Here is a 24,732-nt window from a genome sequence, read left to right as displayed (position 1 = left end):
TCGTGCGATACATTGTTTGTTTGAATTTTTTAAAATATATTTATATATATATATATATTTATGTGCTAAAATTTGTTATATATTTAGATAAAATTTCTAATATTAAAATATAATATTTTATATTTAATTAATTTAAACTGGAAAATCTCATTCGTCAATTTTGCTTATATGTCATTTGAATTATTTAATTCTAAAAGAAATTAATAATCTCGTATTTAATTGACTACCACTAAAATTTATTATCCTACATAGCGCGCTGAAAAAATTAAATCCTACGTGGCTCTCTAAAAACTCGAGAAAAAACTCCCCTTTATATATATATATATATATATATATATATATATATATATATATATATATATATATATATATATATATATATATATATATATATATATATATAAGATTTGATGATACTCTTTTATATTTCCCGTAACTTAAGGTTTTTAACGAGTATGTTTCAACATTCACCCTCCCTCTCCCTAAATTTTTTTAACTTTTTTTCTCATAATAAGAATAATAATGAAAAAACACATTATTTTCCACCTTTTTAATATTAACAAAAATAATATTGTGCTAAGAATCAATGGTGGATCCTCGCCAAAAAATAAGGGGTGCAAGGTTTGATCCCCTAACCTTTTGTCCAAAAATAACAATACTTAACCACTATACCACAATTTTCTATATGCAATAAATAGTCATCAAATTACTTATAATAAACAATTTAAAAATACTTTGATTGGTTAAATAAAGGTTCGCCCCTAAATGTATTTCTACTAGCAATTTAAGAAAAAAAGACTTTGATTGGTTAAAAAAAATTGCGTTTATTATTATTATTATTATTATATGGCCATATACGGAGTAAAAAATTATCAGCTTTAGCAATTATGACCGTATGAGCTCATACTACATTAGTACATTGAGTCATTGACACAGTCTAGTATATTATGTACCACCAAAACCAACTAATGTTTTCAAAGCAGTGACTTGTGAAAACTAATCTCCCAGACAAGTAGACAACATACAACAAACAAACACCTTGTTTGGTATAAAAAGGGAAAGTTAAAGAATCAAGCAAAACAAAAAGAGGTGGCAATGGAGTAACTTCTCCAACAATAAAAACTACCTTTTCTAAAACTGGAATACATCCTCTAAATTAACTAACAACACAAACCCAAAAGCAGAACCTTTTTTTTTTTTATAATAATCAACAAATCTTTTTTTTATAATCCTAAATTAATTCACATAATCACGTTCGTACATTCTCGCTTCTTCACACCTTCTTTTGGATTCTTCCCTTTTCTCTTTCCTAAATGCTCACCACCTGTTCGATAAAATGTCTCAATGAACAAACACATCATTAAAATTAAACCCCATCAAATTCTCAGCATATTTTACCAAACTGATCAAAACCCATTTATTTTCAGCTAAAATCCTAAAAAATGGGTTTTGTTTTAGGAATTGTTCTTGGTGTTGCTTCTGGTATTGGATTGATCATGGCTATGGTGTATTATGAGAACATACGCGCCAAACGCCGCACCGATTTGGTCTCTTTCTCTCTCCTACCTATCTTAATGCAATTAAATTCAATTTATAATGTGTTTTTGTTGCCAAAAATCAAATTTTTGTTGTTGCTATTTGATGGGTTTATGTAGTTGGGGCGTTGGGCATTGAAATTTTGATTTTTGTTGCTTAAGGCTGCAACAGTGGCTGCTTTCTCTAGGATGACAGTGGAGGATGCTAGGAAGATATTCACACCTGAGCAATACCCACCATGGGTTATCTTTCCTCAAATGGAAAAGGTGGTTTAGATTGTTGCAATCTTCTTGTTTTGGAGAATTGAAAATGCTTAAAATGGTAACAAATGAAATAATATTGGGTTCTGTTAAATTGCAGCTAAAATGGCTTAATACTCAGTTAGAGAAACTATGGCCTTATATTAATGAAGTAAGTTATTTCATCTTGCAATCATTGAAATTGCTCAAAAGACTCATAACTATGTATTATGATTGATTTGAAAATAACTGTGTGAATTGTGGCTGATTAATTAGGCAGCATCAGAGCTGATTAGGAGCACGGTGGAACCGATTCTTGAGCAATATAGACCTGTCATATTAGCCTCCATGACATTTAAGAAGCTGACTCTTGGAACTGTGGCCCCTCAGTTTACAGGTCAGTGTGCTGATTGAGAGTTTCTGAAACATCGGGTGCTGAATCGAAATTGGTATACAAAGTATTTTATCTCTTGATCGAAGTTTTTGTGGCATAAATTGGAGAATGTAATTGATTTTCGTTTATATTGCACACGTTCATTTAGTGAGGTAGTTATATTTTCTATCACTTGATGTGGTGTTTATTGAGAAGGAGTTGATTTGACACTTTGGAAATTTGGCAATTAGCTGAAATTGAACCATTTTCAACTTCATTCAAGGATAAATGAGATTTGTTTCTTCTTTAAATGATCATTATATTACTTTCTCTAGTGTTCTACCCACCAGAGGTTATGTCAGCTATGAGAATGATGATTAGCAATTGCCTGTAAGCTCTTAAATACTGGAAGCTCTTGATTTTGGAAATATTAGAACAAATCAGAGTGCCTAAGCAGTATCATGCCTAAGCAGCACTCTTAATTAGAGTGCCTAAGCAGTATCATGCAAGCTCTGTTGCACAGTTGCCTATATTTTAGGCTATGTTTGAGTTCAGTTTAATGGTTGAACTTCAGATCCTTTTGAAAGTATCTATGTGGCCATGGCTTTTTTTAGTGTCATTATTTCAGGTTGTAACTACTCTTATTAGTTTAATGATGTGCCAAGGTAATATGACATGTTACTACTCTTATAGTTAAGTATTTAATGCTGATTTTTTTTTTCTCAATGCGTGATGAATTGGGTTTTCAGGAATTTGCATTCTTGATAGTGAACCTGGGGAGATAGTCATGGAAATAGAGATGCAGTGGGATGGTAATCCAAACATTGTGCTTGATGTGAAAACTCATGTTGGTATTGCACTACCTATACAGGTACATTTGTAACCTTTTCAGTTCTTTGCTGTAGGAGTAGCCTTTATGATGAAAATATGATGCATTATTTACTGAAGTACACTATATAATTGTACAAGCGCAAATTTTTTATACACCGAAATGCTCATGTATGAGCTTACATCCTCAATTGTCTCTCCTTCAAAACCCCAAATTTTATATCAAAGAAGAGTTAGGAGCTTAGGATAGCACGATTTAGAAAGTTTTGATCCAGTCATTGTGACCTTATTTTCACAGGTTAATTACTGTTTATTGAAATCTTCTGCATATCTTTTTTTCTAAATAATTCATATCTTCATAATTTGGATTCTTTATTTGAATGGTTTCTCACTTGCTCATTGATGTTTTTATTCTTGATGTGCTTATTTAGATTAAAAATATAGGTTTTACTGGGCTCTTCAGGATAATTTTCAAGCCTCTCGTGAACGAGTTTCCTTGTTTTGGCGCTGTATCTTATTCACTAAGAGAAAAGGTAGGGGTTTTTGTTTTGGATATATATATATATATATTATCTCCATTATTATGTCTTTTCTGCGAGGACCTTTATCCTTATATGCCTTCCATTATAAATGGGAGATGATATATTGGCATCTTTATCAGAAAATTTACAAATGAGAAATGGATATTAGCATTTCAAAAAAGTTGACTCAAAGTTGTGCATTTTATTAGGTTCGTTGATTTTCTGTCAATTGACCCATCTGTTTAATTCAACGCAGAAAGACTTGGATTTTAAACTTAAAGTTATTGGTGGTGACATGTCCATGGTTCCAGGACTTTCTGATTCCATTGATGTAAGAAATTATTTTTTCTGTAAATTATGCTTCTTGTTGGTTTGTTGCAGATCTGTTGAATAGATTCTGCTATCTTTTGAAAATTGTGTAGCTTCAATGTTCTTTGTTATGGTTTTTGCTCAACTGAATCTTTTAGTCATGCATTATTATGGTTTTTGGCGTGTTTAAAGTGTATTTATGGGAAGCCTATTCTTTTGGTAGAGCAAAATTAAGAGAAAATTGCTGTCAATTCATCAGCAATTTTATTGAACTGTGAGGTAGTGTGGGGTACATACGGCTTGGGGTTTAGGGTTACAGTTTCTTGGAATCCTGTCTTCATAAATTGTGTAATGCACTACCTGCATTATAACTTGATACAATAGAGGTGCAATGAGAGAAAGAGAGTTTTTTTTTTGCCCTACATGTTTCCTGTTTAGTACTCCGTAGTATTAGTACCAATTGCAAAGTACAGTTGTTACCCTTTTGTTTGTCACTTCTTTAACTACCCTTTTTTGTGTGTTCGAGTCAAGCTACATTAGCTACGTTTTTGTTTACCACTTCTTTAACTTGCCATCAGTAGTCTTTTTTATAAAATGATAGCTATATTTCACACAGATGTTTTCCCTAGGGCCATTAGGGGTCCTTGGGAATCATTTTTTCTATTTTAATGGGTATAAGCTTTTGTATAGGACAGCCTTCCCAGATCATTCCAATTACAAGGGCTACGCTTGCGCGTTATTCTTGCTATTTCCATTGTCGTGTTTAGATCCTATCCTGTCGCCATATTCCTAACTTTACCATTTCATTATCCCATGCCTCCCACGAGGATCAGACAGTCAAACACTCAAGACTAGAAGCACAAGCAGCACTGTGAAAATGGCTTAAGATATTTAGTATTAGGCATGAACAGTTAAACTATTTCATAGCTTTTTTAAAAATAAAAATTACTTCTCATTTTCCTTTTATTTTTTGTGGGACAATGATATTGGCTTAGAGTTTGTTTTCATTAGAGCTTGACTACAATCACATATTCACATAGCATGCATGTACCTTTAACTATGTCTAGAAATTTCAGTAAGATATTCTGTTCAATCCTTATGATTAGAAGGTAAAAAAAACAAAAACAAAAACAAAAAATAAAAATAAAAACTCATTAGGCTGATCATAATTCTTCCTTTGTTGAAAACAGTTTTCAACTCATTGTTTTTCTGTTCTTTAAAAGTTTCTTAATTTGATTGTTTAAATTATTGTATAGGATGTATCATGTATGTAAAGCCTTACACATTTACTTCTAAGCTACTGGGCCATACAACCTGAAAATCTGGCATTAAATTTGCAGGAAATGATAAGAGATGCTATAGAAGACTCTATAACGTGGCCAGTTCGTAAGATAATACCAATTATACCTGGAGATTACAGGCAAGTGCTGTTTGCTCTCAATGTTCTCTTTTGAAGGCTTCATCCTCATTTCCTTTTTCTTAAAAATAAATAGGTTAAAGAATAGAGCTTATGTCCGTAAATTGTTCAATTGAACCCATCAATCTTTTATCTAGTGTCAATAGTAAAGTTTAAGAGACCTTAAGTAAGGCGCTGAATATAAAATTGGCTATGGACAGCCAAAAAATGTAACCATATGGAGATGATGACCGATAAAAAAAAAAAATAAAAAAAAAAAAAGCTTTGGAACGTTTATTTTTTTCGAACATAAATTGAATCTTTGGAGTGGAATGTGCTTTATTGAAAGCTGAGTTGAAGAGGCAGAAATATAGCAGATAATAATAGTAGTAGTGGTTTGATGATAGTTTTGTGTGTGAACATTTTCTGGTGCAGTGACTTGGAATTGAAGCCTCATGGAATTTTAGAGGTGAAACTGGTGCAAGCTAAAGAGCTGTCAAATAAAGATCTCATTGGGAAGTCTGATCCTTTTGCTTCCTTATTCATACGCCCATTACGTAACAGAACCAAAAAAAGTAAAACTATTGTAAGTTTGTGTTCTATTCTCTACTCTAGTTTCAAATGTTTTATTTTATCTTGGATGACTTTGTAGCATTTCTTCAGAGCAATCAACTAAATCCAATATGGAATGAGAGTTTTGACTTCGTAGTTGAGGATCCAGCCACGCAACATTTGACTGTTAGAGTCTATGATGATGAAGGTCTTCAGCCTCCTCAACTTATTGGCTGTGCACAAATACCAATTAATGTGCTTGAGCCTGGTAAAGTGAAAATTGAATGGTTGAATCTTGTCAAGGACCTGAAGGTTCAGAGGGATAAAAAAAATAGAGGTCAGGTAAGTAACCTGTCTCACAAATCTTTACTGATTTCCTTTCTATTAGGTTTTTGTGTATGAACAACGTAAAAAGTCAGAAAACAAATGGAAATGAAATTAAATTGTTTCCTGTAAGTAGGAGGTGAAAACAGAAGAGAGTATTTGCTAATTTTTTCAATTTTGTATCAAATTGCCTCTCCACTTTTTTTGACATTGTGTTCAGCAAACCCAATAGCTTGTTAATTAATTTATTTATTTTTATATTATTGGTTTATCCTGCTCATATATTATCTATTATTTTCGGAGGTGCAAGTCGGTGAAATTTAGTTTCAATTCCTTATCTGAGACTTTGATATTTTTGAAATAGGGTAGCAGGATGTCAAAGTATAATGAATGAGAATGATTGAAATACTTAAGAGTAGAGATAATGAAATCATCTGTTAGAAGTATATTGGTGATAGTATACAAGATTTGAATACAAATGTTTCATATTTTTGGTTCCTTCCTCTCAATTCTTAGCTTCTTGCCTTCTTTTATAACCTCGTGGTGAGGCTAATAAGAGAGAAGCTTGAGTAAGAGGAGACTTAATTTTCACTTGGCTCCTTTCGGAATGCAGGTTCATCTGGAGCTCTTATATTGTCCATTTGGCACTGAAAATCAGATTTTAAATCCTTTTTCCTCTATTGTGCCACTGACGGATGTGGAAAGAGTCTTGAAAGACACAACTGAGGATGATGTCAGTGATATCGAAAGAAAAACCAATGAAAAGAAGCATGAGGTCATCCTTCGAGGGGTGCTTTCTGTAACAGTAGTATCTGCAGAAAATTTGCCCGTTATGGATCTGACTGGAAAGTCTGACCCTTATGTGACTGTGTCACTGAAGAAGGCAGGAACAAAAATGAAAACTAGAGTATGTATTCATTATTGATCAGTGTTTGCATTATTGTGCCTTACTGCCTTAATTTATGGCTTGCAGTTGGACTGGTCTTCAGAAATTATTGCATGCTTAACCAATTTCTCTATTCAATTGCAGGTTCTAAACGAAACTCTAAATCCTGTTTGGAACCAAACCTTTGACTTTGTTGTGGAGGATGCTTTGCACGAATTGCTTATTTTTGAGGTGTATGATCATGACACAATCGGAAAGGTAAGTTCATTAGCCTGGATTTGACCGTTTCTTGTACTAGTCCACAAGTAGTTAATTACATTTATAATCAGGGCATCAATGCAATGCTTTGTTGCCCAGTTGCTATGAAGTCTCAAGTACCTTATTCACACTGTTTCCAAATTACAGAGTATTTATTTATTTTGAGAGTTTTGTAGTTCACAAACTAACTTGAGATCATGAACTTTAGATATAAGTAATTCTATTGATCCCGTTCAGGGAGGGGGTGGGGGTGGGGGCGGTGGAGGTGGGGTTATTATACATATCCTTTGTATAATTACAAGAGGTTTTTTCAGCATTACCACAGTTGCAAAGAGGATATTTCTAGTTTGCATCGGTTAAAGTGTCTATACTTCTTCTGTATTGTACGGCACCAAATTACTTGTTTCATGTATCCAATGTTGATGTCAAATTGTTGTTTCATATGATTTTAAATAGTCAGATCACTCTCTGGAAAATTCAAATAATTTATCTCGATCTAATATTGCAGAATTTTATGGGAAGATGCATCATGACACTTACTAGAGTACTGCTGGAAGGGGATCTCTACGACATCTTTGATCTAGACGGAACAACATCCGGAAGGCTAGCCTTGCATCTGAAGTGGACTCCTCAGCCAATAATGAGGGATGTTTAAGTAGGAAAAGCACGACGCTGTGAAAGGAGTGCTCGAAAGGTACACGAATGTCAAAACGTTTCCTCGACTTTCCTCCCTCGTTTGAGCATATGACTTAACAAAAAGTGCAAGCTCAGTTCAACTTCCGTGGAATATATGTTATGGTCAGACCAAGTGATAAAACTTCTGCATGATTCAGGTCATTCTTTGTGGTAAATGATATTTACTGCTATAGATGTAATGACCAGAGATATCAAAAGTTCAAACCCATACACAGTAGATTATGTACATAGGATTTTTAGAGTTTTCTGTTCAATTATTCTTCTGCTAAGGTGATCTGATTTCCACGTCATGTATAAAATTATTTCACATGAATTACATAATATTACATAATGCATTAGTCATACAATGTGCTTTTTTAGTCATGCATTTAGTTACCCCTTCCCCCACCATCCCGCCCCCACCGGCGCCTAGGTTCAGCCCCCTTTTGTCGGCCCTCCCACCACCCTTGTCATCACCCCTCCCGCTTTCCCCGAATCACCATCCCCTTCCCCAACCCCCCTCATCTCTTTTCTATAGTTATACTTTTAACTTTCACTATCTCTAATACAAATATTTTACTATGTATATATTTAATATAATTTGAATTAAAACAATTATAAAAATTTGAAAATTTGACAAATCTAATAACATCCCATATGATATGATTTTGATCTATATAATACAAAGTAGTTTTTTGGGCAAATTTATGAAAGGATTCCTGGGATTCACTTTTATTATTGAGGAGTTTAGTATCAGAAATGCTAAGAACTAATAAACACAAAACTTTAAAATGATATTATATCATTGAATGTTTGATGATTTACATTGGAAGACGACATTCATATTTATACTAAAGTAAGTCTAACATTGGAAATCATTGAGGCCTTGAATTGAAGGATCTTTATACTTGGTTTATAATAAAATAAGGAAACATGTTAAATCTAAAATTTGGGCATAAACCATATAGGAGAAGAATACTGAGAAATTATATCAGTTGTTATTATACCAGTGCCTTTATGATAAAATGGTTGAATTTTTTCCGTCACCATGTCAAACATACCCATATCGCGGCCACGGACTTCTGTTTCGAGCGATATTTTCCAATGAAAAGTTTCATCATCAATGAAGTAGATGGTATTTTGGTGGCAATTAGGAGCCTTTGATATATGAAGAGCAATGGCAATATTATCACCAAGAAATAATAAATGTTCACCCAGATCCGTAACCTGCTTCCATGACGACTTAGTTGTGTTACCAACATATTTATAAACTACGAAATCATAGGTACGATAGCAATCTCCGTTGGACCAACGCTTAGTAATCCTAGTACGTAGACGCCGGTCATCATATTTTAGACCACTCTTCCTATAGCGTAAGACAACAAGCAAATCGCCATCCAATTCCACAATGTACACATTTCCACCACCGTCATCTATTTCGAATTGCAAAATATTGAGGGAAAAAAAAGGACGTAAAAGTGTTTGCTTTAATGGGATGTTTACCAATATCACAATATGCAAGTGATCCATCCATATAAGTGATGACAATTTTCCCATCCCAATCCGTGACATCCTTAACCTGGCACATTTTGCTACATTCTGTGAGTACCGGAGTCCATGCTTCGTCTCCGGGCCGAGCCAACGCTAGATTATGAAACGGCTTATGTATCACCATCACAAATAAGTCATCATCAATGTTGAATACTACAGCCTTTTCCACCAAAACTTTCAGCGTCCAATTTTTAACATACTCTTTTCCACGACTATGAAGCCTACGCTTAGATTTAAATTTATCATCACCTTCAGATTCAGGGTAATATGGCAAGGTTTGTAGGGATGGGAGGCTCAACTTAGCTTTAGTAATTGGATTAAACAACATAAATTCACGGTCTACGCCAAACGTAGCGATCCAGCCATATTTAGAACCCCAGCATCGTTTCCCAAAATGTTGCGGGACCTTCAAACCATAGCACTTATTTTCGCTGATACTCCAGGTTTTCCTTTCGTCTTCACTTTCACTAGGCTCGGCTAACAACAACCAAGGTGTGGTTAATTTATTTTCAACCCACTTCGTTTTCACCATCAACGAAACATGATTCCATGAATGACATACCGCAAAAAAACTAACAAAGTTTTTGAATGAATCCAATTTCAGGGCTATTTCACCGAGGATATCACAGGGCAATGTTGACCAATCACCCATCTCAGATTATAACATTAAATACAAACACAACAACAAGCATATAATTAATCGGGAGGGGAGCTCTAACCACTTGAGCTATCCTCACTCTTGCTAATTGTGAGAATTTGTAATTATACGACGTATTAGATTTTAACCTTATTGCCTAGATGAGAATATATTTGCAAAACAGATCCGGACTTCTACATGGACTAGGATAAGGAAACCCTAACTTATACGAGTAAACTATAATGTTTCGCTTTTTAATATGATGCATTATATACACAAGATAAGAAAGGAATCTTTGAATTTTCTTTTTTTCCGGAATATTAACCTCACTCAAATAATAATAATAATAAAAAAAAAATAGTGTTCCTTCACAAAAAATAAAAAAAATAAAAAAATTAGTTAGTTTAAATATTGTCGTTTAAAAAATCAACTGAATATTAGGGAATAGGGATTTAAAAAAAAAGATACGTTATTTTAACAAAATATGTTGATGTCTTTGAGGCTAAATAATACTCGTAGGATATAACTTTCCTAAAATATTTTTTTAAATAAATGGTAGGTTTTTTTTTTTTTTTTGGTAGTTTTATTTAATTATTTATTTAAATTAAATGGTAGGTTCGTTTTTTATTTTTTTGATAGTTACATTACAATGTCTATATTCATAATTTTTAATAAAAAATGGAGAGTACTTCAAACTATACACAAAACGCACAAAGAATTGAATGAATCACTAAAATAATAAAGGCTTACACATCATATCATTTTAATTGACTAGCTTTACAACCCATGTTGCAAATTAGACAACACCCTAGATCAGCTGTCCGTCCAGGTCCAATTAGGTAAGATGTGGGAGTTCCTGAAGCATATAAATATTGCTGCTCTCCTCAAAAAATTGAAACTGCCTTTCTATATATTCATGCGCATCCCTCAATGTTTCAAGTTTTAACAGGATTGTGACAGTTGACATAGAATACATCCCTATCTCAGCCTCCTCGTCTTCTGCGGCGAAGGTTGCTAGCCCTAGAACATGATAAACAAGTATGTTTTTAAAGATTAGACCATCACATGTAAGAGAAGCCGGTAAAATACCTCATTATCTCACTACAACCATACTAAAATATAAAATCCAACTTATTTGCTACCTTTTGAAATGTTACTACTCTAATAATATTGACCAAAACGATCAGAAAACCCAAAAGTCAAATCCAAAAAAATAGGTACATGAGTACATAAGAATCGACAACCTTAAATCCAAAAAAATAGGTACATGAGTACAATTGATATCGGAAGGAGTAACAAGTCCAATGATTCGTGTAATAAACCTGATTCGATATATAATGTAGTACTAATATTAGTAATGTATACAATCAGAACTTTTGCATGAAAAATGCTACAAGCTATGAAATTATCATAATGCAAAACTTAAAACATATTTTTTTTGTAATTTTCTTTTTAGTTATTTGCTTACTATAAGGCTCCAATATAAGAAAATTTTGTACTTAAGTTCATTAGAAAAGACAATGTATCCCTCCCAAAATTCCCTCCTAACTACATCAAGACTTTTTTTAATGACTAGATTGGAGATGTAAGCAAGTGTCCAATAGACATTTACTAATAATTGCTTGCAACAAAAAATACATTATTTTAGTTAACTAACACCCAATATTGTAAAATGATTGCATTGAAAATTCCTAATTTGTTTCATACATTAATTTTAAACCGATCATGGTTCAATTAACACAAATTATTTCAATTTTTAATTAATTTGGGTATGGATTCCTGACATGCAAGTGTCAAATGCAGGTAGATACTTGCTGAATTCAGGTATCAAGTACTGAACTTTAATTCGATTACATACTGGGTACCCAAAGCCTATGCAGCAAATAAAAACACACCAGATTCAACAAACTAGACCTAGCAAACGGGTCGTTCGGGTCGGGTCAAGTTCGGGTCAGCAAATGTTTGGGTCGGGGTCGGGTCGTTCGGGTTTCGGGTCAAATTCGGTTCTGCGCTTCGGGTCGGGTCAAGTCAGGTCTGCTTGGGTCAAGTCAATTTTTAGGATCAATTTTCAGGTCGATTTCGGGTCGAGGCAATTCGGGTCGGATCTATTCGAGTCAAGTTTGTGTCAGGTCACCAAAATAAATTCACTTAAAAAAATAGTTGGAAAAATAAAGTAAAATCGTTAAAAAATATAAAAAAAATTGTGAGTACCTATTACTCGGGAAAGAAAGAAGCCCTAAACTAAGTAATTCACCATTTCACCCTATTCACTTAAAGATTCAGGTCAATTTGGGTCGGGTCGATTCGGATCAATCAATTCGGGTTAAAATTGGGTCAGGTTGCTTCGGGTTTCGGATCAAGTTCGGGTTTCGGGTCAGGTCACTTCGGGTCATGTTCGGGTCAACTCTATTTCGGGTCGGGTCGGGTTAGTTCGGGTTCAGGTCAATGGTTACGGGTCGGGTCAGGATTGCCAGGTCTACAACAAACTATAAAGTATAAACAGATTAAAAGCATAAGTTTTCATCTTCTATTATCCCTTTGTTACCTACCAACACAAACGGACACACTCCCTTTTCTCAAGGTATTAAAGCTGACTACAGAATGAAACACTAGAGGTGGGCAGCAACACATACCAGTATTGATTGTGGAATACTGCAAAATCTGTTGGTATACTTTTCCCATCATCATTGCGATTCCAATGGTAAATTGCATGGGTTCTGTTTTGTATTTCCAGTGTGGAATGCCCATAACTGGCTTCTCGGAACGCAGAATAGTCAGGTTGTGGATCCCAGAACCTGTAAATTGAATAACCTTCAGATATACAGAATGATCATAAGGGAAGATACCCAAGATGCACAAATAATCATGATCAGGACTAGTGTCGTTCTATATGTCCTGACTTATTATCTTAATTTAAAAATAAAAAAATTGGTGGGAAGCTTAGTCAGTTTGCATTAAGAAATAATGGAATTAGCCTACACCACCCCCTTTTTTTTCCTGAATAGTCAGAGGGGGTTGTACAGGACAGGGCTACGGTGATTTGCCATTTTCCAGGTTTTTTTTGTAAAATAAAACCAAAACCTGTTCAGTACAGGATATTTTTGAGTAACAGAACTTCATAACATGAACTACAAAAGAGTCCCCAGAAGCAACCACCATTGTGAAAAGCAGAAATCATTAATCAAAGGAATCTCAAGCACAATTCATCATACTTACTTGGCAGCTAGACCTTCTCGATTTCCACCGTCTCCAACGGTTATGTAAACTGGAGCTGCTTTATCAGGTACAGGATATGGATCGCCATTTGTTACATTGTAGTGTATGTTAGACATTCGATACTGAAATCAAAAAAAAAAAAAAGAAAAGAAAAAGCTTGTGTATTAGGCATCCAGGCTTTTACTCAACCCCCAAGTCCTCAACCCAGGGCTAAAATAGAGAGGAAAAACTTGTGAGCAAAACACAAAGGTTTGAGAACCAAAAAAGAGAAATATATAGTTTTTAAGAGAGTTTAAAAAGAGTGGCAAGGGAAAAGAAAAGAGAGGAAAAACTTGTGGGCAAAACACACAAAAAGGTTTGAGAAAACCTTAGCAAGGGAAATAAGTAGTGTTTGCAAAAACACGAGTTCAGTAAATATTAAAATAATATAAACAACAAAGTATACACAGTATATTAGTATATAAAATCACAATACATCCTCGACAATGCATTTTCTCCCTCCAATCCACCCTACCCCACACCATGTTCTGCTCAATCCCCAAAACACTCATATCACTCTCAATCACCCTCTTCCAAGTTTTCTTAGGTCTTTTCCTGCCCCTCGCAATCCCATCAATTTGCCACTCTTCAAGCCTCTTACCAGAGCCTCACTTGGTCTCTGATTTACATAGCCAAATCATCTTAGACTAATAAAGAAAAGATTAAATATGGCTTGGTTACTACCTTAGTTTATTTTTAACACCACCAATTAGCCTATAGAGATAACAAACCATGCTTATCAGACAGAAACAAGGTGCAGACTGCATAACAGTTTTCCCACTTCCCCAAGTAGTTGTCAGTAATTTTGGGAAGCATCACAAAGTTGTCACTTGTGGTCTTTTTATTTCCGCCCCACAACAGTGTCCCACAGAGTTTCTCATTTTACCTCGAGGGAATAGATTCTAGCTGATTGTGACAATTAAATGGGAAAGCTCCCATTGGAGTTAATAATGTTCAGCATGTCCGAAATTAGCAAGCCCTGGCCAATAATTGACTAACCTACACACAGGGTTCCCCTCACTGCTAACCCATGCTGACCCATCAACAAATTCCAGGCGAATGCCTACTGGGCAGCAAGCACAGTAGTGGCTCTCATGGGATTGAACCATGGGCTATGGGAAGTTGAAAAAAGGCAGGTGCGTAGCCAGCAAACCAAACGTCTTTCATTAACAGACTGTAAATGATAAATTTTATCTGATCTATCCTATCCCACTTCAATCCTAAACCCAAAACAAAAGTTTCCAATGCCTAAAGTCAAGCCATGTAAGTTGAGCTGTATGAACCTCCCAACTTCAACAGTTTCAGTTTATTCCATAGCAACTTCAAACCATATTGGAATGTCAGAGCATGAAGTCTGATCAGATGTTTGACCACCCCATTCCCAAGTTTTATTATGGCTATAATATATAGGTATCTCAGATCTGTATGCTTACAATCAAAGAATTGTATGCTTTTATATTCTTTACATAGCAAGGAAAGTTTAAAGTTCAATCTTAACATAGAACAGTATAAGCAAGTGGAACATGAGCACTTTATGAAATCCCAGGAATAAAGGAAAAGAATATACATACTGATCTTTCATAAGCATGGACATGGCCAGCAAAGACAAAATCAACTCTGTACTGAACAAACCAGCTCTCAAACACAGAACGCATACTTTCACCCTCCATATAATGGGCTACATTACTGCTGTAAAGAGGAGCATGCATTAGAACAATAAGCCAAGGTGTTTTTTCTCTATTCACCCTTCGGAGTTCTTCTCTGAGCCACATCCATTGTGGAGTATATTTAACTGTCCAAGATGAAGACAAAGTCATCAACATGTGCAGAGTTTGGAGTCTGGCAAAATCCAAGCATCACCCAAGGAATAATGAACAGCAAATTGAAACAGTAAACCTAGTAGGTATATAGCTCTACAAAATGTTGCAATACCTATTTTCCGGCCAGAAAAAACAGGTACACCTTTACAATTATTTATTCTTTCCATGAGAAGTTTAAAAAGTAATTAAACAAACAGAGCATTTAAGGTTATATAAAACAAAAGATAAAATAATAATATACCTATAATCATCAGAATCACAAACGACTGGGTTTAAAACATGGAACATATATGATATTTCATCATTAGAAAATTGTATCACGTAACATTATATTTATTAAAATTTCACCTATTATTTCTGATATAGAATGAAAACATTAACACTGACTCCAACCCATTATCTAACGCCCTAGATCAAAGGCTACATAAGCACCACCTAATGTTCTATTCATCTGTGCATTTTCATTTTTTTCAAGATTTTTTTTTTTTTTTTTTTTTTTGGGAAGGGAAGAGGGGGAGGGGGGGGGGGGGGGGGTGGGAGCCCCATGCTAGCTCAACTCAATCTTGACAGCAATATATGAATTCTTCATGGATAACGAAATACCACTATATAATCAAATGCAAGAATCAGATCAAAACAATTCATAGTAAACAGATCTGCATGAAAAGAATACAAGGAAGAAGAAATCACCAAATGGAGAATAACTGGATAGCACAATAATATGAGAAGATGCACGGCGAACAGAATACCAGAGAGGGCTACTGCTTTTGGAGGCGACATAAGGAGTTGGATATCTATGTAGGTAATTTTTGAACATAGTTAGTTCCCCCTGAAAAAATATAGCATAATATAAATTACGGAAAATATGGCAATTAAATCTAATAAAGCAACACAATATCAGCTAGCATTTACCTCTTCAAAAATACAAAGATAACAAGACACTTTACTCCGTATCCTAAATGTTGTGTCCAAACCAAATGGTACAAATTACAGAAATTGGAGGAAAGTATACAGCAGTACCAAGATTATCAAGCAACCTTAAGACGCTAAAAAAAGGACACGACCACAAAATATGTGCAGCTACAACGCCAATTCTACATCAACACCATTTTATAATGTAAGACACACTCCAGTTGAGAAACTGTATATCACTCATTTAAGCACCAAAGGCATTCATACAAATTTACAAATCCCAGATATGGGTTGTTGGAGATGGGAAACCAATAGAAATATTCTATTAACTCTTCTAGGAAAGTGATCCCTCCCCTTGGCACCATAGTCTTCTTTGGTATATATGTAATATAATTTCAGAAGGGATATATATTATCTTTATCTCTTGTATACCCCCCTCCCCAACACAAAAAAAAAAAGAATAAATTAAACAACTGATAAAATGTTGAGGCATCTGCAACCATAATCTTACCAAATCTGGCATATACTCTATCTCATGATTGCCAGCCGTCCAAATCCATGGTTGGTATGCGGCAATTGGCTCAATGAAGCGGCCCCAAGAATCCCACCTAACCCCAATATCATTGTACTTATATTGATCCGCATAAGAAAGATCACCCACAAATAGTACAGTTTGTGCTCCAGTTTGCTTGTAATGCTGGAGAGTAGAAAGAGAATTGTATGTTTGACCTAAGTCACCTAATGCAGGAAAATGAGTAGGTATGAATTGCTCAATTATCCAGCTATAGAGAGCTCAGAAAGATGTGCATCAACAGGAAAAGAAAAAAAGCACCAAGATGGAATGGATGTTGCATAATACATCAGCTATCGCAACCACATATACACAAAAAGGTGAATTTATGTCACCAATTAATATCAAAGGTTCTAACTGCCAGTCTACCACTAACACTCAGCATTGTCAGGAATACTAAGCTGAGTTTCTGGTAATGGAAATGTGTGAGAAAATGCATGCAATTGAAACCGATGTTATACTGTTCCAAACTTCCAAATGTGCTTGAATCGGCCATAAATCTAGCATTTCCATCACATAAGAATGTAAGATACCTTAGAATACGCAATAGACTTATATTTACTTTCACCAAGATGTCTATTAGGCTCTATGCTACATACTTTATTTTCAGTTGTGGATGAACAGCCCATCACATGTGTAGGAAACATCATACATTCACCACACTAATTAATAACCACACTATTGATACTCAGCAAGAAAATAGCCTCTGCACTCAATCAATATTGTATGACATATTGACTTGTATAATATTTCTCATTCATAGTGCTCATACAGAGCAGATGCATGATCTCATATACTAACACAACATGTTCAAGGCTGAAAGATATATGGATCTGAAACAACCACAATTGCAATATTTGGATCTGAAAGCATGACAACTGCCAACAAAACCTAACCATGCATTATTAAACTTAACTTTCAGATGACACTTTCATAAGGGAATAGTAAGGAATAAGATAAAGTAAAAAACATTAAAAAATAAATTAAAATAAATAAAACTCGAGTAAACTGAACACAGCCACAGATAAAGCTTCCTATTTATAAGTTCACAGTAGATTCTGACTAATCAGCCTCTGCCTAAGGATAAAATATTCATCCCACGACTTTCATTACAATACTTACCGATGATTCCAAAAGTATAAGAAGAATCAGGATGGATCCTTGGAGGTGTTTGAAACCAAAATTCTCGAGACAAGTCACTTGATCCAATCTTGTAATAGTATTTTGTACTATACTGTAATGTAAGGGTATGAAAAGAAGTAAGATTGTAAGATATTAAAAAGGTAGAAAAGAATATTAGATGACAGCATATTAATATTTGATTAATTAAATTACTTTAACATCAGATATATCCAGATTAATTAAGTATGATGTAGTTTTATCATCTGTAATGAGATGAGAAAAATAGTAGCTGGCAAAACATTGAATACCGACTGAAACAAACTTAGTATACCATCAAAAAGTAATTAACATGATCTAAAACTCTAAGACAGCCTAGTATCTGCACATATCTAATGCCTATAACATGCTATAATTTTTTGAAGTGCAGCTATTTCTGATGAGAGTGGAGAGAAAACTAGACAACTATAGAAATTATTGAGTCGGGGAGCTTTACTTAATTCTTTTCTAATGTATAGAAATTATCAAAGGTGTCTAGAGACAAAGTTTACTGATCACCCAAAGCATAAAAAATGTCAAAAATCTAACAAATGTAGTTTGACAAACATAGCTACTCCTATGATGCACTTGTAAGAGTAATTGATAAAGACTTGAATTTTAATCAATAACTTAAAGTGTTCAGCTTGACTTGTCTAATATGGAAGTTAGAGAGATGCAATAACAGTATAACACAAAGTCTAAATATATTAATTTAAGGTGTTATCTGAATCATTATATCATACGCATATCAAATAGCCATTCACCAGTAAAAGTACATACCTCAAGACCATCAAGAAGACAATAATGAATGTAACCAGAATTATATTTATAGAAAGTGTAGTTAGTCACAGTGCTTTCAACACTAAAGTTGTACTCCTTGGATTTTCCATATTGTAGTTTACGAGGGCCTAGTTCATCAAGTGTAACCCATGAAATCATGACAGCCTTCCCATCATAATCTCCTTGGGTTATATGAACCTGTTTGTCATAGAATTTTTGGAAGTAGATATTAGCAAGAAGTTTCACTTTAATTTGAAAATTAAGGAATGTGTACGCATGTCAAGCACTACTAGCAAAAATATTACAAGTATTCTAATCAGCACAAAACTAATGATCACTTGTTCATCCTTGTTTCTCTTTTAGTGAGAGAAAGTACATAACGAAAGTGGGGATTGATAGGGCCTTTCAGAATGGTAACAGAAATCTTCTTTCACAGTCCTTTTACATTTTAGCACCAAAATCGTGAATATAATACACTTGAGGACAATTTGAAGATGCATGCAATGCATGCCAGCTTCTCTACCATATTCAATATTTCTATTTACTGTAGTATTGAAGATAAATGTAGCACACAAATCATCTTAAACAATGATTCATGTTAGATTTTGAAAGGGTACGTATATATTATGCAGCTCAATCATACGCGTTGTATAATTTATTAAATTTGAGAAAGTTTTGAATGTTAATGAACAAGCTACAAACCTGCTGAGGAATATTGAAACCCCCTGGAACTGCAAAAACTTCATTATCAAGAGGGATGTCAACAGAAGGCCATTCTGATCGTATGTAGGCGCTAGTTATCCCAGCATGCCCACTGCTCAAAGAGCTCAATATCGTAGAAAACAGCAATAAAAAATGAATGCATAATCGCTTGGTCCTGAAAGCTACGAGCATTGATCCTCACAAAGCACTAGTGACAAAGCACTTCTTCCTCCTTCAAAATTGGCGGTCCAAATAGAAAAATTAAGAAACTATGTAATATGCAGCCACAGATAAACATGCCTTTATAAAACAGAAAAAGAAATGCAAGAAACTATGGCACATTGTGTACATCAGAAAGCAATTAAGAAAAATTACACCCAACAAATAGAGGTTGCAAACACCATAAAATCCCACAATTCACCCACTTTACTTCTATTACAAAGACGCGTTCATTTTGCTCTTACAATAACACCCATAGTATCACCAGAAACATCAGATTTTTACTATCTCAAATACCAGCCCATCAAAGATGTAAACCACCTCCTGGTTTTCTCTAACACAAAAGGCATACACCATAAGGTCCAGCAACATCATAGAATAGAAAGAGATGAGGATTCATATCTGCCTTTTACTCTTTTAGTAGCACATAATACACACATTTGGAGACAAGGATATACTTTATACTGCTATCAACACTAAATCCCTATCCTTCATACGGACCTTTGTTCTTCCAAATTGAACAGCTTTATATAAAGAATAACAGAACAGGTGAGCTGAAGAACTTTCAATCAAAATTCTCTATCTCAAGGATTTTGTCTCAATGTTGCCAGATTGCCAGAACAAGCTATGTGCCTTTGAAACCATAAAGTGTGAAATAGATGTATTTGTAAAGTTGATTAATGTTAAATACAAGGAAAAAATGAATCGATGATGGGCTTTTCATAACAAATAATTCCAATACCCACTCTAGTCTCATCGCACACCAACAAAATTAATCATTGGAAAAACAAAGAAAATGCCTTGTAGATGATCTTTGATAGGTTTGGATAGGAAACAAAGGCAAAAAATGATCCCTTTTCTCCTCTATAACCCCAAATAAGAGGAAATTCTGCATGAATCTCTCTAATATAGTAGCCACTCCAACCAATATCAGTCGTCAGAAGGGATGTTTTTCTAATTCCACACAGCCCAGACCCCCAAGGTGCTTCTATTTTAATTGAGATTAGATAAAGAAGGGACTATTAAGAAGGAAGGAAGGAAGGAAGTCTTCCCTCAGTTCCAGCCACAGACAGGTTGCCAGCTCTTAGTGGTTATGGAAACTCTCATTTCTTTCAAACCCTTTTCATTCCCTAGTCATTTTCAACTCTAATATCTTTCAAAGAAATTGATAATCTTGAGACATTTGGCTTTCGAAGTTAAAGAAGCCATAAAACTAGCTAAGGGCAGGTCATATCTTCTGCTTACTAGAAAATAGTTTTCCCTTCCTCAAAAACCAGGGTGCTTCTCTGTGCAAACCCTTCTCTTAAGGAACTAACTCAAAGCTTTATCATACAGATTACTAGTGATAAAAATAACATTATTAACTCCCATCACAGCTTACATCTCACAAACCAACACTAATCAACAAAAACACACCAAAAAAAACTACAAATACAATTATTCGAAAAAAGAATCTTCCAAACAAATATAAATTTTTGTAACTAGAGTTACACTATACTTCACTTATTTTGGTTCACAAGAAGAAAATTGAGCATAATCAATGTTTTACTAATATTACTCCAATTTTGTCCAATACTCCTTAGCTATTTCCATTGTCTTTAACACTGTAGTATCAAAAAGTTATGTGTTTCAACGGCTCGACTTCAATGGGAACCCTAACACTCTATTTACAAGAAGACATTAGCATTACATATCAACAATAACTAATTTTGCAAGAGTAGTTTTTATATCACATTTTACCAAAAAAAAAATAAAAAATAAAAAAAAAAATAGAAAAATTAAGAAACCCTAACATTTCACATAATTAATCAATTTTCATCTATATTTCCTCAACCAAACCCTAACATTTCACATAATTAATCAATTTTCATCTATATTTCCTCAACCAAATTAATTTATCAAGCACATAGCTTTCTAATACTATGCTTAGCATTAAGAAAACAACATAAAATTTTCAATTTATGAAATAAACATCCAAATCTGGTATATATTAACAACACCCAGTTCAATTGGACAACTGAAATCAGATTATAGCATATAATATATTAAAACTGTAAAATAATCGAAATTTGATCTAAACATAAAGGGATTTTCAGATCAAACAGTTACCTGGAAATTAAATCAAGAACAAATAATTGAATTTGGGGAATTTGAGAGAAAGTATGGTGAAATCGGAAATGGGACAAAGAATAATCGGAAAGTATGGTGAAAACACAGAAAAGTGAAGACTGTTAGCAGGAAGTTATCAGTAGGTAGGTAGGTAGCCTGGCCACTTGGCCAGGTAGGTAGTGCGGGAAAAAGACAAGCATCTTCCATTCCTCTAGTATAATTGTATATAAATAAACTCGAGTTTGACGCGTTGACTATTGTAAAAATAAGTCAAAATATTTTTTTTTTTTTTTTTTTTTTTGAGGTAAAATGAAAAATCCTATTGGAACGATATCTCTCACATGTTAAATTAGCCCAAGTTCATAGGTTAACGCTTGAGAGTAGAGGAGGTAAGGAAATCTCTTACTCCCAAGCAAATATAGTTGGTGGTGGGACTCGAACTCATAAACTCATGACTTTTGAGTTTCCACTAATTCCACCAAACTTGTTTGATACTCTGTAAGTATGAGGCAGTAGTTGTTTCATGTTCGTTATAATAATGTGAAGTAATAAAATGATATTTGGTCTTACATATTCACAATATGAGTACCTAAAATGAGTAAAATCGAATCTTACTTGAAATGGGACAAATGCTTTCACATTAGTTGTAATTATTATGACCGTAATTAAACACTGTGAATCTTACATTCATATTCACAATGTTTATTATGTTTAATTGTGAAATGGGACAAATACTTTAAGTAAGATTCGATTTTATTCAAATCTTACAGTCATGTTTGTATTAAGATTTCATGGAAAGATTCATGAAACAACCAATGGAAATAAAAAGAGAATGTCAAAACTAATATAAAAAGACCATTTTTTTAACCTTCCAAAGGTGAGAGAAAGAACCAACCGTTTGAATTGAATGGTTGGTCCCGCGTAATTGGACTGTTAGTTGAGACACTATACAATATACATCATGCAAAGCAATAAACCAACGAACCCTAAAATGGCCTAAACTAACATTCATCATCTCCCTCCTCTCTTCCATCTTCTAACACTAACTTTAATCATGGATAATTACAACACTAATCAAATGGTATCGTTTCTACAAGAATTAAACACAGAATTAGAGCTTCTTCAAACCAAATCCCTTATTTATTTAGGTGTAATAGATATCAGTTCACCCCAAATCATATCTCTTTTGGAGCTTGAAAACAGAGCATCCACCTTTTTTTCTCCTCAAGATTCAATTCTCTCCAACCTTAATCACCTCAAAATCCTCATTAACAATCTCAAATCATGTCAAAGTTACACCCCTCGATCCTTCATTCAACGCCACATAATTTCGTACCAAATCTATGGCATTTGTTTAATAATTCAGAAGGAGATTCAGCTCTGTGTTGACAAAGAAAATGTCAGAAACCTGATAAAAATACTCCAAGAACCAAGTGACGATGAGGAGAAATTGAGAGCTCTTGATCAATTTATAGGTCGAATCTCAACTGGGTTTGATTTAGAATTGCAGAATTTGATCCTTGAAGAGAAAGTGTTTCCAATAGTTTTCGAGACGGTGCTTTATGATGATGATTGTTACCCACTAAGTGTTCAAGAAAAAGTCGGGTGCGCGATAGGTGCTTTGACTCGGTTCAATCGGGATATGTTTGTTGAGTATTTGTTGATGGGTCTTACAATGCATGGTCCTGCATTTTATGGTACTAGCAGATCACTTGAGATTCTCTTAACTCTTGTGAAATCATGTGAAGGCCATTTGGTTAATGAGAAGTTGTTTAATGACACAATTTTAAACCTTATTTGGTTATTAAGCTCAAAAATTTTACAGAGAAGATTAATGGCAATGCACTGCCTCACCGAAATGGCGTATTACAGTACAAAGGAAGTACTCGAGTCTATGATTAATGCTGGATTGGTTGAGAAGCTAGTGTTGCTACAAAGAGAAGCGTTTAGGAGTGATTTGAGTGAAGTAGTGGTTCAGATGGAGGAAGGAAAAGACATTGAATTATGTGTAGGTGATGATGAGTTGGGAAGTGAAATGGGTGAATCTTCGTCGAGTAATCCATTTTCCGGGTGCATTGCAAGGTTCGTCATGCAAGTGGAGGTAGGAGAAGGGATGGAGAAGAGTGAAAAGAAGGAAATTAAGATGATGATACTGAGGAGAGTCAGGGCAGCCTGTGTTTCTGAGGCAGAAGCTGCTACTGTTATTGCTGAAGTTTTATGGGGTTCTCATCCTTGATAAAATTTACATTTCTACTATGACCTAAGTCCAATGTTGTTGTAACAATGCTATGATGATAATCTATGTTTTGCAAGTTATCGTATTATTTTGAAGTATATATCTAAATTAGCATCTTACTGTCAGTCATGGCTTGTTTATAGTTGTAGTACCTAGTACAGCATGTACATCTACTAAAGTTTGCGTGCGAAATAACGTACAGTACGAGTCTTGTAATTATAAAATACATACAGTCTTGTTCTTTGTCTATGGCTTGTTTATAATAGTAGTACCTAGCTAGTACATCATCAATTCATCTTGTACTTCTACTTCAGTATGTAGGTGAATTTACGTACAGTCTCGTAATCAGAAAATATATGCATCAGGTTGATGATGATAAAGAGTTATAATGAACAGCTCAAGCTAATTAGAGATAGTTCTACTTGTACATTAGATAATACTACCATTGTACCAACACTGTACTGGCCGGGGTTCAATTTTAAATTTCTGTATCAATGAACAAATAACAAAGTGCTCTTAAAGTTTTATGTTGGGCTCTTGAGCCGTTAATTAAGCTGAGAATCTAAGATCTTATTACAGAAAAGCAGAATTATAACTCCCTAGAAGAAATTAAATTTGAGCAATTACCATACATAGATTGATTGTTTAGAAATTTCAATTCTGACATTGATTATTGCAGCTATTGATGAGCACAAAATTGGTTAACAATAACCATGTAACATGGCTCATAGCATAAGTGGTTATCATTACTATGTAAAACAACCTAATACGAAATCAGATAATAAGAAACAAAATTTCAATTCATTGACAAATCCAAACAACCTAATATGCTAGTAGTAGAATTTAACAAACTGTAACAAAAACTGAAAATTCTAATCAATGTAA

At 34.2% G+C, this 24,732-nt stretch overlaps 3 protein-coding genes across 3 annotated transcripts; 1 reads left to right on the top strand and 2 right to left on the bottom strand.

Moving 5' to 3' along the window:
• Nucleotides 1–1,240: 1,240 nt before the first annotated feature.
• LOC145592561 (synaptotagmin-5-like) lies at nt 1,241–8,253 on the top strand. Its single transcript, XM_081649061.1, has 13 exons — nt 1,241–1,547; nt 1,698–1,802; nt 1,897–1,947; nt 2,052–2,172; nt 2,898–3,019; nt 3,408–3,509; nt 3,754–3,828; nt 5,147–5,226; nt 5,638–5,788; nt 5,866–6,096; nt 6,692–6,985; nt 7,109–7,222; nt 7,731–8,253. Exons 1-13 carry the CDS (start codon nt 1,443–1,445, stop codon nt 7,875–7,877), a joined length of 1,698 nt encoding a protein of 565 aa, XP_081505187.1. The 5' UTR covers nt 1,241–1,442; the 3' UTR covers nt 7,878–8,253.
• A 586-nt stretch (nt 8,254–8,839) lies between these two features.
• Nucleotides 8,840–10,100, bottom strand: LOC145590646 (F-box protein SKIP23-like). Its single transcript, XM_081647065.1, has 2 exons — nt 9,401–10,100; nt 8,840–9,330 (listed from the first exon to the last, which is right to left on the bottom strand). The coding sequence occupies exons 1-2, from the start codon at nt 10,098–10,100 to the stop codon at nt 8,840–8,842; spliced, it is 1,191 nt and encodes a 396-aa protein (XP_081503191.1).
• A 700-nt stretch (nt 10,101–10,800) lies between these two features.
• LOC145591098 (bifunctional purple acid phosphatase 26-like) lies at nt 10,801–21,802 on the bottom strand. Its single transcript, XM_081647493.1, has 10 exons — nt 21,612–21,802; nt 19,284–19,515; nt 18,582–18,779; nt 17,766–17,877; nt 16,584–16,810; nt 15,851–15,989; nt 14,912–15,132; nt 13,302–13,423; nt 12,719–12,880; nt 10,801–11,105 (listed from the first exon to the last, which is right to left on the bottom strand). The coding sequence occupies exons 2-10, from the start codon at nt 19,473–19,475 to the stop codon at nt 11,069–11,071; spliced, it is 1,410 nt and encodes a 469-aa protein (XP_081503619.1). The 5' UTR covers nt 19,476–19,515; nt 21,612–21,802; the 3' UTR covers nt 10,801–11,068.
• Nucleotides 21,803–24,732: the final 2,930 nt, after the last annotated feature.

The sequence above is a fragment of the Chenopodium album genome, chromosome 18, assembly GCF_948465745.1.
Source record: "Chenopodium album chromosome 18, dcCheAlbu1.1, whole genome shotgun sequence".
NCBI classification, from domain to species: Eukaryota; Viridiplantae; Streptophyta; class Magnoliopsida; order Caryophyllales; family Amaranthaceae; genus Chenopodium; species Chenopodium album.
The sequence above is the reverse complement of the archived record's forward strand: the minus strand, read 5'-3'. Positions and strand labels throughout refer to the sequence as shown.

Bases quoted from the DNA above. Each gene is read 5' to 3' on its own strand.
- LOC145590646 (XM_081647065.1), bottom strand. From the start codon at position 10,100: ATGGGTGATTGGTCAACATTGCCCTGTGATATCCTCGGTGAAATAGCC. The intron at 9,331-9,400 runs GTAAACATCCCA...AATTCGAAATAG, and splicing joins ACTTGCATATTGTGATATTG to ATGACGGTGGTGGAAATGTG.
- LOC145592561 (XM_081649061.1), top strand. From the start codon at position 1,443: ATGGGTTTTGTTTTAGGAATTGTTCTTGGTGTTGCTTCTGGTATTGGA. The intron at 1,948-2,051 runs GTAAGTTATTTC...CTGATTAATTAG, and splicing joins TATGGCCTTATATTAATGAA to GCAGCATCAGAGCTGATTAG. The intron at 6,986-7,108 runs GTATGTATTCAT...ATTCAATTGCAG, and splicing joins GAACAAAAATGAAAACTAGA to GTTCTAAACGAAACTCTAAA.
- LOC145591098 (XM_081647493.1), bottom strand. From the start codon at position 19,475: ATGCTCGTAGCTTTCAGGACCAAGCGATTATGCATTCATTTTTTATTG. The intron at 16,811-17,765 runs GTAAGTATTGTA...TTCCTGCATTAG, and splicing joins TTATACTTTTGGAATCATCG to GTGACTTAGGTCAAACATAC. The intron at 15,133-15,850 runs GTGATTTCTTCT...CATCTTGGACAG, and splicing joins ATCCAGTTATTCTCCATTTG to TTAAATATACTCCACAATGG.